The sequence below is a fragment of the Ursus maritimus genome, unplaced genomic scaffold (genome assembly GCF_017311325.1).
Source record: "Ursus maritimus isolate PB19 unplaced genomic scaffold, ASM1731132v1 scaffold_18, whole genome shotgun sequence".
Lineage (NCBI taxonomy): Eukaryota > Metazoa > Chordata > Mammalia > Carnivora > Ursidae > Ursus > Ursus maritimus.
Window position 1 is genome coordinate 23,937,750 of NW_024424230.1, and position 22,738 is coordinate 23,960,487.

At 43.0% G+C, this 22,738-nt stretch overlaps 1 protein-coding gene across 2 annotated transcripts in view; it reads left to right on the top strand.

The window, feature by feature from the left end:
* Positions 1-18,219, top strand: part of ACAA2 (acetyl-CoA acyltransferase 2) — a 33,213-nt gene extending 14,994 nt beyond the window's left edge. The window contains exons 3-10 of one of the 2 annotated variants that reach the window (XM_008691927.2): positions 2,665-2,793; positions 4,499-4,615; positions 6,411-6,558; positions 8,767-8,942; positions 9,517-9,646; positions 13,743-13,813; positions 16,023-16,177; positions 17,661-18,219. In XM_008691927.2, coding sequence (XP_008690149.1) covers positions 2,665-2,793; positions 4,499-4,615; positions 6,411-6,558; positions 8,767-8,942; positions 9,517-9,646; positions 13,743-13,813; positions 16,023-16,177; positions 17,661-17,745 — 1,011 coding nt within the window. In that variant the 3' untranslated portion in view covers positions 17,746-18,219. The remainder of the gene's footprint in view (positions 1-2,664; positions 2,794-4,498; positions 4,616-6,410; positions 6,559-8,766; positions 8,943-9,516; positions 9,647-13,742; positions 13,814-16,022; positions 16,178-17,660) is intronic. The other variant, XM_008691936.2, reaches the window with a different exon arrangement.
* Positions 18,220-22,738: the final 4,519 nt, after the last annotated feature.

Consider the following 22,738-nt stretch of genomic DNA (forward strand, 5'->3'; position numbering starts at 1 on the left):
AGCCCAGAGATCGTAGGAAAAGTGCTTCTTACAAAAGGGCAGTTGCCAAATACAGAGACCTCTGCAACATTTACTTGTTTTTTCTTAAAGTGAAAGGGGTGAGATCCAAGGAATCAAGGCAGTAGATGTGATGTAGGAAAGATGTTAAGGTTCAAAGCCAATGGCCAAGAAAGAATTCTTGAGACGCCTTTCATGCAAAAAGGTGGTTTGATTAAAGCACGGGGATGGGACTTGTGGGCAGAAAGAGCTTCACTGGGGTCATGAAGAGTGGCCTATTATATACTTGGAAATTGTGAGGGGGTTATTCTAGGGAATTTGGAAGCAGGGTTTCCAGGTCCTTGAGGGATCTAGGTATTGTTGGTAAAAGGTCATTTATTACTGTCTAATAAAACCTTAGTCATGAGACCCCTCAGATGTCTGTCAGTAGGTCATATGCTTGGGGGATGATTGCCAACATATGTATTTTGGGGGTTAGAGAAAATGGAGGTTCCCAAAGGAATTTTTTATATGTTAAAGTAGACTTAACAGGATCCTGAGGGTTGGGCTACGATTGCCTTTTCCCCTTGGGAAACTGTTAACATTGAGGCAGCTGAGTTCCTAGAGGAATGTCACTCTGTTTCAAGGACTTGTCAGTGGGCTGTAAGTAGTAAGGAAATTTAATTTTTTCTTCTGCCTCTGTTTCTCACATCAGATGGACCAATGAAGAGCACCTCCAAGTTATTTTAGGAACTAGAGCAGGGGCGCCTGGGTGGCACAGCGGTTAAGCGTCTGCCTTCGGCTCAGGGCGTGGTCCCGGCGTTATGGGATCGAGCCCCACATCAGGCTCTTCTACTATGAGCCTGCTTCTTCCTCTCCCACTCCCCCTGCTTGTGTTCCCTCTCTCACTGGCTGTTTCTATCTCTGTCAAATAAATAAATAAAATCTTTAAAAAAAAAAAAAAAAAGGAACTAGAGCAACAAAACTCAAAGCTAACATTTCCAACAAAATTCTTCTAGCAACTTAACTATGGGTTGTCTTGTGGGTTACCACCACCCCCACTCCCCCCTTAGTGGAGAAGCATGACTTAACTCCTGCAAACCTCAACAAGAAACACCTTAGAACTCCTCAGCAAGACTCCCTCTTGTTGAGGGACTCCTCAACAAGAAACACCTTAGAACATAAGTTTTGAATCACACCTGTCTTCCTGCAAAGCTCAGAGATGGAATGAGGCAAATACCCACAAAAACCCAACAACAAAAACTTCAAACGAGGACAACGATTTGTCCGAAAGTGCCGGGGCTGGAAAGGCTGGGAGACCATAAAACATAAAATACAGCTGTGTATTCAGGTCCCAGTTCGTGTTAATATATGGGACAACCAGATAGTTTAAACCTCTCTGGCAAAGCCCGTTTCTCTATTTATATAGACAGAACCTAGCACTGCTCTGTTTATAGCCGTCAATACACTGCTTTATCCTTTACGATCTATTTGCCACATTGGGCTGAAACCACCAAACCAAGTTTTTCCACTAAGGCTAAGAACACTGCATCCATGCCTGGATGGGAAGCTTATCGCACATTTACACTCACACATACCAAGCCTGTCAGCCCTTGGGAGTCCGCTTCCAGCTCTCCACTTATTCTGTGCCACTGTGTCTTTTATATGTATTCTTGCACAGTTTTGCTCTCATTCTAAACGCAGTAAGAATCTCAACACATTCAGACCTGGTTCTGGTTACCCGGTAGTAGTATTTGTGTGCTATTAAACAGGAGACCAGGGGCACCTGGGTGGCTCAGTCAATTAAGCGTCCGCCTTAGGCCCAGGTCATGATCCCAGCATCCTGGGATTGAGTCCCACATCAGGCTTCCTGCTCAGCAGGAGGTCTCCTCCCTCTGTGCTTGCTTTCTCTAAATAAATAAAAATCTTCTTAAAAAGATAAAAATAAACAGCAAAATCACAGAACAAGTGCACAGGCTGGGGTTATAGGGTAGGAAACAGATAGAAAAACACTGATGTGCAGATTTCACCAGAAACCTGAAGTATCCACCTCGTAAGTCTGTAGCAGGCTACCTGCCATCACCGCTATTCTTAGAACCCAAAGCAGGGCCAGCGGTGTTACTTTTGAACTGGGGTCCTTGTTTATCTCTCCCCTCCCTAGGTCAACAGGTCGCAGCCTCGGTTTCATCTTATAGTCCTTCGGGTGCTTTTAAAAGTGTCTGCTGATACCCATGCCTTGCCTGCACCTTTCTGGTTTAATTGGTTTGGTTAGACTCGAGCATTCGTATGTTCATCAAGCTTTCCTGGTTACTTCAGTGTGCAGCCAAGGTTGAGAACTTCAGCTTTGGATACTTTCTCTGTTAAGGAACGTACTATTTTAAGATAGCCCATTCTATTTTTAAACAGTTCTCATTGTTACACATTTCTGTCTTGTGTTGAAGACTTAATATAAGGATTTTCTCGTACTTCGGATGTTTAAAAACCAACTAACCAAATTATAGTTTTTATTCAAATGATAAACGTGTGTATTACATAAAATATATGCTGTGCCTATATGCATTGTGTCCTACCTTAGAGCCATATAGTTTATCATTTTTAATAGATTGCCAAAATTTCCCTGTATTTTGTCCTTCTCCTTATTGCTAAGATTTATAGAGGACACTCTTTTTCTTTTCCCCTCTATTCCAGAGTTCCTCAGATGCTGCCTATTTGGCCCGGCATGTTGGTTTGCGTGTGGGAGTCCCAAAAGAGATCCCAGCTCTCACTGTTAACAGACTTTGCGGCTCTGGTTTCCAGTCCATTGTGAGTGGATGTCAGGTATGGGCAACGTTTTACTGCTCTGAAAATATGTTAAAAGCTGTAGGAGGAAATGCCCCCACTTCAATAAAACACTGTAGGTTTTTGTTCTATAGTGCTTTATTAGGAAAGGTCAGTATTTGATTTTTCTTGGAAAAGTATTCACAGGAAGAAAATAGTTTCTTTTTTTTTTTTTTAAGATTTTATTTATTCGACAGAGATAGAGACAGCCAGCAAGAGAGGGAACACAAGCAGGGGGAGTGGGAGAGGAAGAAGCAGGCTCCTAGCGGAAGAGCCTGATGTGGGGCTTGATCCCATAACGCTGGGATCACGCCCTGAGCCGCTGTGCCACCCAGGCGCCCCAAGAAAATAGTTTCTTAAAAGCTATTCACAGATCTTTGAAGACATGTTAAATGGAATAAGTGAGTCACAGAAGGACAAGTACTGTACGATTTCATTTACACGAGTAGTCAGATTCATGGAGACAGAAAGTAGGATGGTGGTTGCTGGGGCTGGGGGAGGAGAGAATGAGGAGTTCGTGTTTAATGGGTACTGAGCTTCACCTTGCAAAGCCGAGATGATGTCTGGAGATGAGCGGTGGATGGTCACACAACAATGTGAATGTACTTAATGAACTGTACACTTAAAATTGGTTACAATGGTAAATTTTTAGTTACGTATATTTTATCACAGTTTTTTTTGAAGTTAATAATGACTGTCATTTTTATCGAGTGCTTCCTATGTACCTGACCTATGCTAGATTTACATTCAGTATCTCACTTAATCTTCACAACTATCCAGTGAGGCAAGAACTATCACTATTCCCATTTAACAGGCAAGGAAACAGACCAGTAAGGTTACTAAGTCATAGAGGCAGAACTTGAACCCAGGTCTGAGAGTTCCCTGTGTGGCAGTGTGGAACACTGAATAAAGACTATAAGGCTAGGAAGAGAGTTGAAGGATTTAGGGGATGATAAGAAATGTATTCCTTTTTAAGGGATGGATACTTGGGCAAATACATTTGTTCCCTTGAGTACAGGGAAAAGGGATACAGTGAAATCCAATTTTATTTGTCCAGGTCTTAATTTTTTTTTTTACAGAATGAAGGACATGGACATATGGTAATGAATAAATCATTTTCATGTTAATTTATTTCTATAACGATATATCTGAAACAGTGGTCCTGATTTTCCTAGCAGTCACTGTGAACACTGGGCTCTGGAAGCTTGTTACTTGCTGCTTTTCTGAGAAATGCAAATAGTGGAAAGCGTTAGAAGGATGAAATGGGTCTCTTTTTATGAACCTCCTCAGTTAACCCAGTTCTTGGAAGTCTGTGGTCTGCTTCAGACTCCTCCATTAATGGGATAAATTCTACTTCTGTCTTTTTAAAGGATTTATTCTTTATCATCAGCTAACAATCTGTATATTATGCCAAGCATTAATACCTCTTGCTGATTTTCAAGATTTATATTGAGGGTAAGAATTATCATTCCTTGCCAAAACGTAGGTAGAATTTGTCACTTTTGTGCACACGATTGAACTCTGTTAGGTTTTTGTCCCCTTGTCTCTTGGGAATGGATGCTGTGGCGTTTGCTTTACAATCACTTGACAGCTGTTTCCTTCTGAGACTGTAAATCTCTAAATTTACCATTAGTTTACTGCTTAATATGTACCTCTGCCACAGTAAAAGGTTTTTGGTTGTTGTTGCTCATTTGTTTTCAAACAGGAGATTTGTGTTAAAGATGCTGAAGTTGTCTTGTGCGGAGGAACTGAAAGCATGAGCCAGTCTCCCTACTGTGTCAGAAACATACGTTTTGGAACCAAGTTTGGATCAGATCTCAAGGTTGGAACCATTCAAATGTTTAAATATTGTTGTGCTATTATGCTAATAATTGCAATAACACCATTTTGGGAGAGAGAAAACAAATTTCGTTAATAGGGGATTGACAAGATACGAATGATTTGAAATTTGTAAGATATTTCAAAACCCCAGTTTGGTTTTTAGTTTTAACATTTTAACCCACATTTTAAAATCCACATAGACTTTATCTCAGCACGCCTCTCCCCAGGGAGAGGAATTAATACCTGGGGAGACAGAGGAAGTGAAGAGGCAGATCAAAAAGATAGGCAGAGGTTAAAGTAATTAATTTCTCTACTGAATAAATGGCAAACCAGGTAATTAAATCTTTACCATGATTTATGGAAGTTTTATTACTGGAGCAATCTCCATTAAATAGATATTTCTTCATCACAGAAAATGTTCTCGTCTTGTTTTGTTTTGTTTTTAAATTTTTTTAAAAAACATTCTCTTTGAATACAGATGATACTGTCCTAAATCAGTCAGATGAAAACTGATCTTGACATCTTTGAGAGCTACGGCAAGGGAATGACGGTACTGATAATAGAACGCTAGTGTGCTGTCCCTCCCATGTGAAAGGGCTAATGACATTGTCTGTTAGCATTTTCCAACAGGCAATGACTGGTTTACACTGTTCACCCAGTTCGTCCCCTAGCCTTTTTGAAATTTGGAAAGAATAAGACTTAGAAAATACGAGATAGTATTTTGGACACCAAGTATATATGAGAACACGTGGAAGAGATAGGTCAGTGACTCAAAGGTGAGGAGGCAGTGGAGAAGACACGCAAAGGGCATACTTACCAAGACTCACTCACTGGATAGTAAGTAACAACTTTTCTGTTCCTCAAGGAGCCAGTGCTGGCTTCCCTTCCACCTCACAGTAGCTGACGGAACCGGCTGTTCCTGTCCCTGAAGGAGCTCAGGCACACTCTTCCTGGACAGCGGTGGTTCACAGAGGTGGCTACAGGAAAACGTTGCATGAGGACCCGGCGTTTGGTTTCTTACCAAATGTAGCCTTCGGGGTTTCGTTTCTGATTGTAGGATAACTTCCTGTGTCCTTTCCCTGCACATTTAGCACTATCGTCTCTCTTTAGAGCCCTACAGATAGAGAGAGAGGAGAATGTGTGCATTTGCTTATGGCATTGGGTGTTTTTAAAAATGTCCCAGAACCAAAGATGAATAGTAGTAATAGTAAATGCTATCAGAAAATCTAATTTTACTTTCATTGATTGGAACTATTAATTATTTAAATGTAAAGATACTACGGCATATTACTTTCAGAAGATATGCTCTATTTTATTTTTTTAATAATTTATTATGTTAGTCACCATACAGTACACCCTTAGTTTTTGATGTAGTGTTCCATGATTCATTATTTGCGTATAACACCTAGTGCTCCATGCAATACGTGCCCTCCTTAATAACCATCACCGGTCTATCCCAGTCCCCCCACCCCCCTCCCCTCTGAAGCCCTCAGTTTGTTTCCCAGAGTCCATAGTCTCTCATGGTTCATTCCCCCTTCTGTTTACCCCCCCTTCATTCTTCCCTTCCTTTTCCTACCGATCTTCCTATTTCTTATGTTCCATAAATGAGTGAAACCACATAATTGTCTTTCTCTGCTTGACTTATTTCACTTAGCATAATCTCCTCCAGTCCTGTCCATGTTGCTGCAAATGGGTAATCGTTCTTTCTGATGGCTGAGTGATATTCCATTGTATATATGGACCACATCAGAAGATATGCTTTAACGAATCACTTTATTATTCATGTCTGTTAATAGATGGAAGATGCTTTGTGGTCAGGATTAACAGATGAGCATATCCGACTCCCCATGGGAATCACTGCAGAGAATCTTGCTGCAAAACATAATATAAGCAGAGAAGACTGTGACAAGTATGCCCTCCAGTCACAGCAAAGGTGGAAAGCTGGTCAGTGAGATTGGATGTTAGAAATACCTACAGAAGAAAACTAGGGAGGGGGGTGGGTGAGATGGGTGGAGGGAGTCAAAGGTGATAAAATAAAGTAAGTCCTAAAATAAAGGTTTTAAGCTAAGTCCCGGGGATATAATGTGCAGCATGGCGACCATAGTTAATAACACTGTAGCACGTATTTGAAGTCACAGTAGAGTAGATCCTAAAAGTTCTCATCACAAGAAAAAAAATTTGTGCAGCTATGTATGGAGACAAATGTTACTAGACTTAAGTGGTGATCATTTTGCAATCCTGTATACACAAATATCAAATCATTGTGTTGCATACCTGAAACTAATATAATGTATGTCAGTTATACCTCGGTCTAAAAAATAGAGAAGATTTTTGTCGTTTTCAGATGATAATATTCATATAATAATATTTGTTTAAAATTATACCTTTTGAAAAATCACATTTTTTTGTCATTCCTTTGTTTTTAGATGAGTAGATATTCTCTTAATGATTGCAAAATTAACCAGAAATTTCTCTTTTGAAATATAGTAATGCTACTTAAAAAGTGGCATTGTTAATTGACCGTTATCTGGCCACTTGAATTTTGTCCTGAACTGGTTCTGATGTCAGTAGAACACTCTACTCTGAGGGCTCTGATACGCTGTGAGAGACGACGGCTCATGGGGGCTGCTGGGACAGAGAGGGTGTTCTCTGTGCGGCATGTCCTGTTCACAAGGAAGGGATGCTGTGTTTGAAAGGACCCACTGGGTATTCTTTTGTGCCTTCCTCCTCCCATTCCTAATTGAGAATCATTGCACCCTGACTCGAAGACTCAGAACTGTCCATAGCCAGAGCTCCAGTGCCCTTGGGGTAACACTCCCCACTACTGCCAGACCAGTCCAAAGTGGGCAACATGACAGTGTGGTGAGTTGAAGACATTTGTTAGTCTCCTGAAAAAGATTTTTTATTTTTTATTTATTTATTTTTTAAGGATTTTAAATTAATTAATTTATTTGAGAGAGACCACGAGCAGGGAGGAGGGGCAGAGGGAGAGGGAGAAGCAAGCTCCCCGCCGAGCACAGAGCCTGATACGGGACTTGATCCCAGTGACCAGAGCCGAAGGCAGATACCCAACCGACCGAGCCACCGAGGAGCCCTGAAAAAGATTTTTTAAATTAAACTATTATAAATGAGCAATAACGCTTCTATAGGGGTGTTAAATACTTGGCATAGTGAGAATAAAGTCCATCTTAGCATTTCAGAGGGAGAAGTGGGATGCAGCCGATGCCAGCCAGCTCATCCTCTGTGTTTTTCAGTTACACATTTAAAGTGGGAGGGTGCTGGTCCAGAGGCCAGGAGGCATCAGTTCTCTTTGTACCTTGGCCACATGCAAGTTATCTGACCTCAGCCAAGTCATTTATTCACTGGGCATCTGTACAATAGAAATAAAAAAGATTTGCCTCCCCTTTTCCCCTAAGAGTTCTTGTGAAAACCAAATAAGGGAAGTGTGTAGCCTGCTGTAAAGGGATATCAGGAGTAAGGTGGTCTCACTCCTGGCGTATCCTGTTTTTGAAGTGGTAGGTTACTGTAGTCCATTCTAGTCAGTGGAGGTGGAGGTAGGTCAGCTGTTTCACTTAGAACTATGTCCGTAATCGTTCATAGAATTTCTTCGGTTTGCTTTAAATTTCTTCGGTTTGTCATTAAATTTCAGTCATAGATTACTTGGTGACCTAGATCGGTAATTATTCTTTTAGAGACAACTTCTTTTTTCTTACTGTGGTAAAGACATTTAACATAAACTCTACCCCCTTAAGAAAATTTTAAGTGTACGTTATTATTGTACAACTTGGTAACGTTTAAATTACTTATCTCACCCAGAGAAGTTTAAATGAGACATTAAAGTTATTTAGTGCTATTAAATCTGTAACTAACAGACAAGGACTGCTAATAGTCTAGCAATACCTTGTAAAAAAAAAATTGTAGTAAAAAAAGATCAAAATTATAATTTTAAAAAGATGCAGAATGCATTTGCATAGGTTCATGGCAGTATATTAAATTCTCCAAGAGGCAGCGTAAGTTGTACATGGAACAAAGACTTATATTAAAGTAGGCTGTGAGGAAAGGGTAGAGTAGAAATTAAATTGAAGGATGTGTTTGATTTCGTTTCTTGTATCTTCTTTTTCCCCCATTCTTACGATGGTCCTCCTATTTCAGCTAATGATGCTGGCTACTTTAATAATGAGATGGCACCAATTGAGGTGAAGACGAAGAAGGGGAAACAGACAATGCAGGTGGACGAGCATGCCCGGCCCCAGACGACCCTGGAGCAGTTACATAAACTGCCCCCAGTGTTCAAGAAAGAAGGAACCGTGACTGCAGGGAACGCCTCGGTAGGTGGCACCACAGATCATTTTGGACTCCTGCTGATGCGCTCAGTGCAAAGTTAGTCTCAGTGCAAAGTTAGTCGTGTGGTATCTTTTGGACACTTCCCATGCTAATCTTCAGCTCTGTAGCTTAAACTGGCAGTGTTCATATTCTGTTCATTGGGGTTTTCATAGTCCCAAACAAAATATTCCAACTCTCATATAATACTCTTCTAGTTTCGTAGTCTTTTCACAGTATTACGAAGAATCTAGAAGGAAATCTGCTTGGTTATGATTTCAGTTTTCATGGGTTGGTGTGCTGGTTTGTTTTGTCTGATGTCTACAACTCCTCAGCTTTCTTACATCTCCCCACATATGGACATATGCTTTTCCTGGACGTGGTTTCCGGTGTTCCCTTGGTGAGGGTGGGTTCTGTGCCTAAAACAACATGTGATCCCCCAGAGTCCTGCCAGCACTGGTTATCACCCAGACTGGTGCTGGTGCTTCCTGTCGCCCCAGTCCTGACTCTGCTCCATTAGTTCAGTCCTTGATGAACTGGGTCCTTTTGCCCTCTAGTTAATTTTCTGTTTTTGTTTCCAAGGGGGTATCTGATGGTGCTGGAGTGGTTATCATTGCTAGTGAAGAAGCTGTTAAGAAACACAACTTCACACCACTGGCAAGGATTGTGGGCTATTTTGTGTCTGGATGTGATCCCTCTATCATGGGTATTGGTAAGTTTGTAGTGACACAAACTGGTTGTGTTATGTTTCTGGAGAGAAGTCTTTGGCATTCAGATACCTGAAACAGTAGCCAAATCAAGGTCACTTATGGAGAAAAGGAGATTAGTAATCACTTACACGACTCATTTTTATGAATACCTTTGCTGGGCGCAATAGGAAAACCCAGGACTGTGTAAGCTGCTCGTGGGCAGTAATCACGTCTCAGTGTCCATTTGAGATATTTAAAACTGGCCCCCAGCGTGTAACAGAGAAGAGTTACAAGGTGCTGACCAGATGAGAGAATAGGCAAGGAGAGATCCCAGGGCCAATCGGAGATGACTGAATGCTGGGTGTTCTGCATGTGGTCGCTGGTGTGTCTCATTTCCTCTTCCCACAACCCCTTTGTGAGGGAGGAAATGGAGGCTTGGGGAGGTTGCCTTGTCAAGTTCCAGATTGGTAAGTGATGGAGCCAGGATGGGAACCAGGCCTCTCTAATTCAAGTGCTCTTCTCACCGTGTTGTCTCAGAAGTCAAAGTCACAACCACCTGGCACAGCTGTAGCTTAATAGGAAAATGAATTATAGTGTATACTGACTGGCAAAGATGAGCAGGAGAACTCCCTACAAATGTGTATAGTTGACCCTTGAACAGTGTGGGGGTAGGGTTGCCAACTGTCACACAGTCGAAATCCAAGTATACCTGCTGCTTCCCCCAAAATGTAAGTCCTAATAGCCTACTTCCCCAGAAGCCTTACCCATAACATAAGCTTTTAACACGTATTTTGTATGTTATACGTAGTATACACTGTATTCTTACGGTAAATTAGAGAAAAGGAAATGTTATTAAGAAAGCTATAAGAAGGGGTGCCTGGGTGGCTCAGTCGGTTGAGCATCTGCCTTCAGCTAAGGTCTTGATCCTGGGGTCCTGGGTTCGAGTCCTACATTGGGGTCCTTGCTCAACAGGGAGCCTGTTTCTCCCTCTGCCTGCTGTTCCCCCTGCTTGTGCACTCTCTCTCTCTGACAAATAACTAAATCTTAAAAAAAAACTGTAAGAAAATACATTTATAGTATTGCACTGTATTTATCAAGAAAATCTGCATGTAAGTGGACCTGCTCAGTTCAAACTTGCGTTGTTCAGGGGCCAGTGGTGTACTCTTTCTTGGTTTGAAAATATGGATTAGAAGAGAACAAAGACCTTTTTGCTGGATGCACTCCTAGGAACCTCAGATGACACTGAATTTTAATAATTTCTGTCATCATTCTCCAGGAAACAGAATCGATGAAGAGCCTCACTTACAAAAATATTAGTGCCTGGAGGCTTTGTAATATCCCGCCTGTGCCCTCATACCCCGAAGAAAAGCCTACCCTACAGCTAGATTCAGATTCTCGGTGGGTCCAGAGATTTTTCTATGAGCTTAGGTAGGCCTTTTCCAGCTAACTAATTGGGTTTGAAAGTAGGTCCCAAGGTAAATGGGAGATAACCTGTTGCTGAGCTGAATTCTCAGAGATCCTTCAGTGTTCGCCTCAAGGTTCTCAAGTAATACCACTTGTGCTCATTTGGAACTAAGTTAATACCCAGCCATATTTGCTGGCATGTCCATATTTTGTCGCCTTCACTGTGTTTCAAATTACTTTAACCAAAACTGCAAGCTATGTAACCATCCATTAAAAGTGAATTTTTTCTGTGTTTCAGGCTTAAAAGCTTACTAGCTTTTAGCTACTCACTATCAGCAAAACACCGCTTTTGTTTTAGAGATGGAAGGTAGCTTAAAATTAAACCTCTGTATATTGGTATGGCATTTCTCACCTCAGTGTCTGGAATAGTGATTTCCCAGACCCCAAATGATCATCAAAATCTACCTATAACCCCACCCCAAAAGATTTCGTTTCAGTAGCTCTAGGGTGGAGCCTGGGGAGTATGGGTTTTTTTAAGTGTACCTGCATCGTTTTGATGATTAATCAAATTCATCTGATATAGGTAGGTAGTTATTTTTTGGTTCTTTTTCAGTTTAACCTCATTGAATAGATTCTGATACATTAACATAGTGAAGAAAATGTAGTTTTCCTTCCTTCTCTTCCAGGGTCTGGAAGTTGGCCTTATAGTACAATGAATACCATTGTAGGGGGATTGCTTTTTTCCTCAGGGCTTGAACAGAGCCATAAATGCCAAATGTCCCAGCGTCAGATGTCCCTTCAACCAGACAGCTGTCTGTCAGTTGTATGGGATTAAACAGGTAACTACATGGAGTGCCCCAAATGAATAAATAAGGGAGAGTGGTTATTGAGAGTGGGGATTGATACATCAGTCCGATTTCTAAGAATAGTGTCCTCGGTTTATAGTTATCCAACATTAAGCAGTCCTTAACCTTGCAAGAGTAGCTGCTGACCCAGAAAACGGGGGAAAGCCAGGACTTGAGACTAGTAATGGCTCCCAGGAAGGACACGTATGGAAGGTCAGCACTCCCTGGAAATCCTCAGTGGCGGCAGCGGTGGGGGGAAGCTTTGAACCTTTGCAGCTGTAGCAGCTCTGGTTTTATCTTTTATTGGGCTTTACTTGTGGAAAGGACTCCAGTGGTTAAAAAGAAAGTTAAGAACCAGTTCAAAGCACTTCTGATGAGAAGCTCATAGCCCAAAAAAAGGTGCCCAAGGTCACACAGCTATTAGTGGTAGGGCAAAAATGAGGTCTCCTTTCCCCAGCATGAATAGTGTAACTTTCTGAGTCCCAGTAAATAACAGTGTTACGGGAACAATCCTTAGGAAATCAGGTTGTGGCCCAGCCTAACAGTTGACTGTAACTAAGTTAGCAGGAATGCACTGAGTCATGCTTACCATGGATTTGAAGACAAGGAGGTGTGTTGAGTCAGCTTCTCGTTCTGTGTGTCATTGGGCCCTGTAGGATACTCCATCCCCTGACCATGCTGGCCACCTGATGCTCTAGTGTTGACTGTCTATCCTATTTTTGTGCCATAGACATAACAAAGAGAGTCTGGAACTAGATTCTATGTTAAATCGGTAGCGAGACTGAAAAGTGCTAACTGGATGTCCTTGACCAGTAGGCCGACTGTTGTCTAAAGAACATTTTAACTAGGTGACAAAAATTCCGTTGTCTTTAGATTGCATTATGCTTTTCTTGTAAAGACTGATCTCCCATTTTACCTTAGGCATGTTTATGAAATTTACTGCAGAATATTTGACTACTTAAATGTAATAGAACATACCACATATTTCTTTTTAGACATTTATGGCAATTTCATTCTCTAAGAATAGATAGTGAAGTAGTCTCTTTTGGGAAAAAATATCAGTATACTTAAAAATTACGAGCAGCATTAAACTGTTATTGGTGATCATCAGTGATCTGGGAGCTAAAGTTTCAGAAGTCTTACTAGGTAGATTTGCATTTCTGCAGTGGGGGTTTTGTTTTGTTTAAAATCTCTGCTGGTGGCATTATAAACACTTCTTGGCTTCAGCTATCTTTTCCCTAAAGTGCATTGTGGCTTCCTGTCTTGCTGTGCCCGCGTGGAGATGCTGCTGCTGTTTTTGCCTTTTGTCCAAATGGGCCTGAAAATTCAGGGAGTGGCCGCAGTCACTTCTCTACTAGGAATGCACGTGATTTGTCTGCTTTGATGTTTGGTATGAAGCATGATCTGTAAATGACTGCAAAACCCCATAGAGGACTCCTTTGACTGTCTGAACTCTTGTTTTGTTTTTAAGATTTTATTTATTTATCTGAGAGAGAGCAAGAGAAGGAGAGCACAAGCACCAGCGGGGGCAGGGGGTTAACTCGGGGCTCAAGTCCAGGACCCTAGGATTAATGACCTGAGCAGAAGGCATATGCTTAACCAAGGGAACCACCCAGGCGCCCTAGATGTCTGAACTCTTAAAGACATTTCTGGGAGAACTTTCCATGTGAGCCTCTCATTTACAGTTTTGCACAACCAGCTTTTCACTTTGGTTCTGTTTTCTGGTTTTTTTTATTGTCACATCATTGAATAATGTTATCAAGGTAGTAAGATTTGTGGCTACTAATAACATTACATGATCTTCCTTCCTTGTTTAGTAAAGAAGGAGAAATTTAATACTTAAGATGAAACTGATTTTGTTCTTGTATAGGTCCTGTCCCTGCTATCAATGGGGCACTGAAAAAAACAGGACAGAGTCTTAAGGACATGGATTTGGTAGAGGTACGTGTTACACTGTTTTACATGAATGAATCACCAGTGTCTATAGCATAAATGGCTTTATTTTGGTGTTTTATAGCTTTCTTGTTTCCACGTATTAGCCTTTCCAGATAATGTGCGTCAAAGCGTTACTTTCCTTATGTGCTTTGGGTTGGTACTTTCCTCTACCTGATTAAGGTGCTCTATGTATATTCAAATAATTAAAGCAGCTTGATTTCTCCTACTAAAATATGAATTCCTGGAAACTTCTTAGAACCTTGGGGCACCTGGGTGGCTCAGTTGATTGTGTCTGCTATCTGCTCAGGTCATGATCCCAGAGACCTGGGATCAAGCCCCGCATCAGGCTCCCTGTTGGGAAGCCTGCTTTCCCCTCTCCTGCCTGCCACTTCCCCTGCTTGCGCTCTCTCTCTCAAATAAACAAAATCTTAAAAAAAAAAAAAAAACAACCTTAGAAGAATATTGCATTTTAGACTGCCAATGCGCTTGTTGAATTGAATTGAATATTATAGAAGGTGGTTGAAAAAGAAATAACTTTGACCTTTTATGGATTAAAATGAAAAAAATACAAGCAGAAGATTTGACATAATAGAAAATGAATATCTGGTGCCAGATCTAGAAGTTTCTTGCCCTCTCCCCAAGTTAAAACTCCCCCTCCCCCAAACTTACCTTTGGCTTTTACGCCATAGTTGTGGCTAGTTTTGGGGTGTCATAATTTTTGGTATAGAAAGCTTAAGTTTATTATAAGTATGGTGGTTTTTTTTTTTTTTTTAATGTTAGTTTAGAGCAAAGGCATCTTAAGCATTTAGCACAATTAAAAGGAAGAGTGGAAAAGAAAATACTTAAAGCTGGATTATATACATTTTACGTTTGGGGACTGTTAAAATTTTGGGTAATTAAGCATCTATGCTGCTTGACATTGGGAAATAACTAATACAACAAAGGAAATCTCTATTTAAATTGGTAGAGAAGGGCCTTCTCACTCAGCACATGTGTGATCTCCAGTGTGGTTTTTCTCATCCAGGAAACCATGGTTTTAGACAAACAGCTTATCCTTAAATGTCTTCTTCCATTCTTAAAGCCTCAGAGGGGCTGCTTAATATTCATACTTATATTTGCAAATAATGTCCCTGAATTTCTGACTCTAGATTTCACACTTAAAATTCTGTTTAACTATGTCAGCTCTTCAGAGCTGTTCATAATCATTTATAGATATATATGTACTCAAGGACATAGCTCTCAATACTTTGATATGATTGTCTGTGGGACTTCTGATGATCACGTGGTAGTTTTTCCATGGTTCAAAAACCTAGTTTCACTAGTTCATATTCCAGGTCTCTTAGTACCACCTTAAACATGACCATATAAAATGGAAAACTAATGTAGGACCTAAGGACAAACAAAACACCATCTTGAAAAACACAAAATATAGTAGGAAAGAACACAAGGCTGGATTTTGATCTTAACTCTGTAAAAGTTACCTTTCTTAAAATCAGTTTTCTTACCTATAAAATTTTCTAGCTAATATCACATGAAACTATAGTGCTATGAACTTGAAGGAAGGTAATTCTCATAGCCAACCTTGTTAAGTAAATACAATATGCTACTTTCCAGATCTGCCATATTTCAGCACGGTAACCATTCCTCTAGGTATCTGACTCTGAAGGTTATTCTTGGTTGTGTGTCAGTTTAATCTTGGAAGAATGGCTAGTAGTACTGGGTAATAATAATAGTAGCAACCATCTACTGAATGATTGGTAGTGTTTTACCTATAATACACTAGACACTTAATACTTGACTTCATTTACCTTGGACAGTAACTCCTAGGATGTACTACAGTCACATTTTACTGTTGAAGTAACAGTACTTTACTCGAGTGTCAAGAGCTTAAAGAACATGCATACAGCAAGATTTGAGCCATCCCTCTGGCCCCAGAACCTGTGGGCCGTTTCCCACTGCCTCTACTAGGTATCTGCTTAGAACATTGCTGAGGATTTCTTTTCTCCAAGGGACACAGTTGACTTCAAGTATCAGTTAGTAAATACACTCATTTTCAAACCTGATATCTTTACAAAGAGTGTGAGATAAAATAACATTGTAAGGTAGTTTAAATAGGAAAAAAAGAGCAAAATTAGTCATCAGTAGGACTGGACAGTTCTCAGTTAAAAATCGGCTTATGAACAAGGATCTTTATCTGTGTTTTGGTTATTTTTAGGTGAATGAAGCTTTTGCTCCTCAATACTTAGCCGTCGAGAAGAGTTTGGGTCTTGACCCAAGTAAAACCAATGTGAATGGTGGAGCCATTGCTTTGGGTCATCCCCTGGGAGGATCTGGCACAAGAATTACGGCGCATCTGGTTCACGAATTAAGGTATTTGCTAGAAATTGTTGCGCTTCATATTTGCCATCTTTGGTAAAAATGCATGGATTTGGGTTTCCTCAGAACAGTCCAACATTTTTCATTCTTCCTCATATCCCCCTGTACTGCTGCTTACCAGGAACAAGTTATCTGGCGGCGTCCTTTTTCGGCTGACGTTATAGATGGACTCAGTTGAATCAGTGGCTCTATGCTTGAGATGTGCACGCTTCCTGTTTGCCTTATGCTCACAGAGCGTCTGGCCCCTCTCCAGCGCTGTCCCCCACCCCCAGTACTGCACTCCCCCACTCCCCACCCCCACCCCCTCCACCCCCCGCCCAGCACTGGTGCAGAGCAGTTAGCACTACCAACACCTTGACCAAGGCCACTGTGGTGTGCTTACACACTAGTGGCAGTTACAGGAGTGAGATGCAATTCTTCAGGAGAACAAATAAAATATTGGGAGGATTCTGAGCTAGATGCTGTCATTTAAGAAACCTGAGCAAACTGCTAGTTTGTGTCTGAGCTAAGTTTGTCCTTCACTCATGCTAGGGTTCCAGGAGGAGCCCTTCTACACGGCTGATACTTCTCAGTTTTAATACAAGAGCTCCTCCATCTGGTACTGTGTATTTTGGACCATTTTGCTCTGTTAGGAAGAAGCAAACAAAACCAAATACGTCAGGCCAAAAAAATCACTCTGGCTCCTATTAGGTTAAGGTAAATGGTACTCATTTCATTTTTTTCTTTTTTTTTTAAATTTTGTAAAGATTTTATTTATTTATTTGACAGAGAGAGAGAGAGAGAGCACAAGCAAGGGGAGCGGCAGGGAGAGGGAGAAGCAGGTTCCCCACTGAGCAGGGAGTCCGACATGGGGCTTGATCCCAGGACCCTGGGATCTTGAGCTGAACTGAAGGCAGCCACTCAACTGAGCCACCTAGGCGCCCCTTGTTTACTAATTCATGGAGTTGAAATGGGTGATGTGCACCAGAAAGTTCTAGGTGCTTCTCTCTCAGAGTGAGGAGCGAGAACACGTTGTGGTCTAGAGGGGCCTAATTTTTAGGAAAGGGACATGAAATGCTTCTGAATCATCTGCCCTTTCACATGGGCAAACTCCACTTGTCGCACTTACTTAGAGGTGCCACGAAAATCTGAAACTATATAAAAATCAGAGAGGCTGCCTGCTCACTCCTCCTTCGTCAGCTTCCTCTTTATCCCTGTGACCTCGTGGCCTCTCTCCTTTCTCACAGCACACCTCAACTTCTAGATCTGTTCCAGCCTTTCTCTTCTGTGTTACCACTTTCTTTTAATAAAATTCAGTTTCTTGAATTCCTTGTGTTGTAACTATAAACCAATACTGAGGACTGGGGAGAAGATTGAGACGTGGAGCTGAATGAGGATGAGTCATGCAGATGTGACCATTATTAATTCTGTTTCATTAATTTTCTAATTAGCTTGGTTTTTTATTTGAGTAGATTTCAGCCACTGCTTTCTCTTCTAGGCGTCGGGGAGGAAAATACGCTGTTGGATCAGCCTGCATTGGAGGTGGCCAAGGCATTGCCGTTATCATTGAGAGCATGGCCTGAGGGGCAGGGGGCTCAGGGAGGCCCCCTGGTACTGTGCTGGGCCAGGCCACAGCAAAGCAGGTGACCTTCGGAGTAGCTGCGAAATCAGATGTGCCCTCTACTGCAAGTGGCTGAGTGTGATTAAGGGATAATGAGGCAAAGATGTATTTCTGCACAAAAATCCAACTACAGGGGCGCCTGGGTGGCTCAGTCGTTAAGCGTCTGCCTTCGGCTCAGGGCATGATCCCGGTGTTCTGGGATCAAGCCCCACATCAGGCTCTTCCGCTAGAAGCCTGCTTCTTCTTCTCCCAGTCCCCTGCTTGTGTTCCCTGTCTCGCTGGCTGTCTCTGTCAAATAAATAAATAAAATCTTAAAAAAAAAAAAATCCAACTACAGAGGCCTTAAAAGAAATTGTATTCTCCTGCCATATAATTACCACGTATGCCTTAGACAATATGATTGCAAGAAAATGGAATAAATACCACTTTAACTTCAGCTGATCCTTTCCTGTCATTTCTTGGATTTTTAAAAATCTTTAATTGAGGTTAAATACACATATCATAAAATTTACCATCTTAACCATTTTTAAGTGGCATTAAATACATTCCCACTATTGTGCAATGGCCAGTAGCCTCTATCTCCGGGACTCTTCATCTTGCAGAGCTGAAACTCTGCCCCCGTACCACACAGACTCCCGAGCCCCCCTCCCTGCCCCCACCCCCCACCCCAGCAAGCACCATTCTTTCTGCCGCTAAGAATCTGACTACTCTAGGCCCCTCACAGAAAGCAAATCATACAGGAGCTGTCCTTTGGTGCCTGGGTTATCTCACCCAGTGTCCTTGGGGTTTGCCCACGTCCTATCACGTGTCAGCACTGCCTTCTTATCTAAGAAGAATATTCCATTGTATGTATGGACCATGTTAGTTTATCCTTCCATCCATCCGTGGACCTTGTGTTGCTGCCGCCTCTTGGCTGGTGTGAAGAATGCTGCTGTAAACAAGGGGGGGGGGGGGTAGAATATCTGTTCACGGCCCCGCTTTCAGTTCTTATGGGCATGTACCCAAGAGTGGAGTTGCTGGATCCTACGGTAACTCTAACTCTAATATTTCTAGAACTTGCCAAACGGTCTTCCATAGCGGCTGCACCATTTTACACTCTCACCAGCCTTGCACAAGGGGTTCCAATTTTTCCAAATCCTGCACTGATACTTGCTCTTTTCTGTTTTTTGTTAGAATAGCCATCCTCATGGGCGTGAGGGGGACCTCACTGTGGTTTTGAGTTGCATTTCCTTCATCAGTGATGTTGAGCATCTTTTCCCATGCGTGTTGGCCATTCCTACACCTTTTTTGAAGAAATGTCTTACTTAAAGTCCTATTCCCATCTTTTAAGTTGAATTATTTATTTTTTGGTGTAGTTGAATTGTTAAGTCTTTGTTAAGTGATATTCATAATTCATTCTGAGATGTATGTCCAAGGAGCAAATTACTGAACTTAGTCTATACTAATAAATGATGTATTTATTATTGTGAAGTGAAGAGGATGCTATTATTACAACTCTGGGGCAAGAAGTGTGAACTAGGACTATTCCAGGCAAACTGGGACATAGAGGCACCCTACTTTTAATTAACCAAAGTACATGTCAGTGTCCACCTCAAGTTCAAGAAAGCTGAGCAAATACTGTTTGATTACTGGATTTGAAGATTATAAAGGAGTTGGTCAGGGTAGACCTCACTGTCCTGACAGTTGAGCAGACCCTTAAAGGAGGTGATTGTTGGCCATGCAGATACCTGGGAGAAGAGTAGGTCCCAAAGCAGAAGTACACATGGTGTGCAAAGAGCCAGTGTGACTGGAGCAGAGGGAGCAAGATGGAGAGGGGTTGGAGATCAGTCAGAGAAGCATCTGGATGCATATCATGTGGGGCCTGAGAAGCCACTGTAGGGACTTTGGCTTTTATTCTGAGTAAAACAGACCCACTGCAGGCTTTTGAGTCAAGGAGAGACATCACCTTATAGGAAGGATGCCTCCTTGGTCTGCCCTACTGAAATGAACTGTAGAGGGACAGCGTGGGAAGCAGGGAGGCCAGTCAGGATGCTACCGCAGTAATCCAGGCCAAGAAATAGCACTGTCTCAGACCTCGAGCCAGCAGCAAGGGCCGTGAGAAGTTGCCAGACTCTGCTTATATTCCGAAGAGGGAAATTTGAGATCTCCTCCTGGCTTAGCTGTTGGTTGGGAGGGAAAGGAGTCCGGGATGACTCCTGGGCTGCTTAGCCACAGGGATGGGAGAGCTGCAGGCGGAGCAGGCCAGGGGCGGCTCAGTAGTTTGGTTCAGGCATCCAAGTAGAGATGCGAGTGGGCACTTGAGGGAAGGAGTCTGCCGCACGGGATGGCGCCAGATCAGTAAGTCTAGGGCATTTCAATGGGACTTGATCAAGAATGACTGGCCTCCACCCTAGAGGGATGCAAATAAGGGAAGAACGGGGTTTCCTTCTATTGACACTCCTTGGTTTTCATTTGCATGACAAAGAAAAATTTAAATAAGAATGAGTAATATATAAAACCAAGTATATCTGCGTTGCCTTTCTGAAGACTGATCCAGTTCTTTTAGTTTTTCCTCACTCTACATAATAAGTGCCGTCTCTTCTACCTTCATGGGAAAAAAACTAAATTTTTTACTAAATTATAATTTAAAATGGAGGCTGGGAGCATTTTTAAAGATACTCTAAAAGGAATGCCTTTATAAATGAGAAATAATTGAAATAATTTTTATGAAGTGAACAATGGCTCCCTTTCCCTTCACCTCGATTCTTTTTTTTTCTTAGATTTTTATTTGAGAGAGAGAGAGCATGAGCAGGGGGAGGAGCAGACTCCCCTCTGTGCAGGGAGCCTGATGCAGGACTTGAACCCAGTAAAGTGAATCCTGGGTTTTAGAAATTGGGTTGATTTGCAGTGAGGAGTCTGTGCGCACCAGCCGTGAGCCGAGGGACACTTGTCCCCTAGGTGGCACCACAGGTCTGTGCTCCTGGTCCCTTTCTCAGCAGCATCTCACAGATGCTTCTCTCAGCAAAGCTGGCCACTGGCAGGTCCTCCTGACCTCCTGGGAATAGAGGGAGAAGAACTGGCAGTACAGAAACCTCAGACTGCAGGTGGGGGACAAAAATCTCACCTGCTGGCCATTGCCAGTCCCAGTGCAGGAATTTGGAAGTCCCTGTGGCCAAGGACGCTGCCCTTTATCTCTCGGCAGTGAGAACAGCAGAAGCAAAGCCCCAGAGCCAGGGAGTCCAGTATTCTACCTCCTCTGGGCTGGTACCGGCAAGCCCCCTTGAGACTCCGGGCCTTGCCCCAGCCCCTGGCCCTGCGAGGTGGGGGTGCAGGGAGAACCGGCTGGGGACAGAGACTGGAGCAGCAGAGCAGGCAGCAATCATGGTACTCCCCACCCTTCACCCTCGGAGACACTTGGAGCCCACGGGGCTCCTCTTCTCCACTCAGACCCTATGTATGTCAGAGGCCCCGGCTGCCCCCAGAGCAGGGCCTGCAGGGAGCTGCTTGCATTCTGCCACACTTCCCCGCCCTCAGCTGATGGGTCCGGAACCAGTGCGGCCTGAGGGCTGTGGGGAACAGCTGGGCCACAGAGACAGAGCAAAGACGCACGGGAGATCTGTGTCCTGGGCCCTAGCCTTGCTTCCCCGGGGACAGGAATGCTGCCTTGGACCCCTATATACCCCAGCGCCTCTGGTGTGAGAGCCTCGGTCAAGAAACAAGCATCTGACGGATGCGGAACTCTTCGGGGACACGGCCGGTGTGGAAGACAAGGCCCCGGCTGCCTAGCTGCCACAACATCCGCCCTCCCACCGTCCGCCGCGCTCCAGGAAGTTAGAGCCAAGGGGACTCATGCAACAGGGTGCGCGCAGACACATTCAAGAGGCCCGAAGCCGCTGTAGAAAGAAGGAACTCTGACAGAAGTAAAAGCCAGACTTGTGCTTTGAACTACATATGTAGTTTCTCAGGAGCCTTTTAGATATCAGACGAGATAAAATCCGAAACTACAGAATGAGGGAACACGCTGATACCGAGAGCAGGAGCAAGCTGTGCAGCACCCCAGCCTGGTCATGGACCGACTGTCCGCACGGGTCATTCCCCAGCCTTCTTTCGGGTCCCGGTACACAGCTTGGAGCCTGACAAGGGGCGGATTTGCCCAGCTGCTGTGTGTCCATCACAGGTGTGAGCTGCCAGACGTGAGCCTGGACCCACTGCTCTGTTCTCACTGGACATGGTCAGTGGAGAGAACGAGACCTCCGGCTGCAGGGATGATGGCCGAGTGAGGACAAGCCAAGTTATGAAGGATACAGTCGTCTTTAGCCCCTTTGAGCTTCCTAAATGACAGTTTCAGAACACATTGGAGGAAGAACTGCCCACATGGGTGTAAAGCGACTCCAGCAAGTTTTCTCCGGGACAAGTCTACCTCCAGTAGAGGGTGAAAAGTGAAATGCCCATAAAACCAGAAATGTTAACTATAAAGAGACAAAAACCTGTAAGCTCTTGTACACTGCCTTATAACTAGGTTTTAAAATACACATGCAGGGGTGCCTGGGTGGCACAGTGGGTTATGCATCTGACCCCTGGTTTCACCTCAGGTCCTGATCTCAGGGTGGTGGGGTAGAACCCTGCGGCAGGCTCTGCACTCAGCGGGGAGTCTGCTTGAAGATTCTCTCCCTCTGCCCCTCCCCCTCTCTGTGCTCGTCCTCTCCCAAATCTTAAAAAAAAAATATATATGTATATGTATTTGTATATGTATGTATGTATGTTATATATATATATGATACGTTGTTCCATTAAAATGCTAGTGGTGGTCATGCCTAGATGGCGGGGGTGGGGTGGGCGGGGGAGATAATATGTGCAACAGAAGTCCGTAGCAATGACACAAACTGCTGAGAGACACAGATGAATCTCACAGGCATGTTTTTGAAAAAAGACCGCAAACAATGCATACTCTGTAATTCCATTGACATGACGTTCAA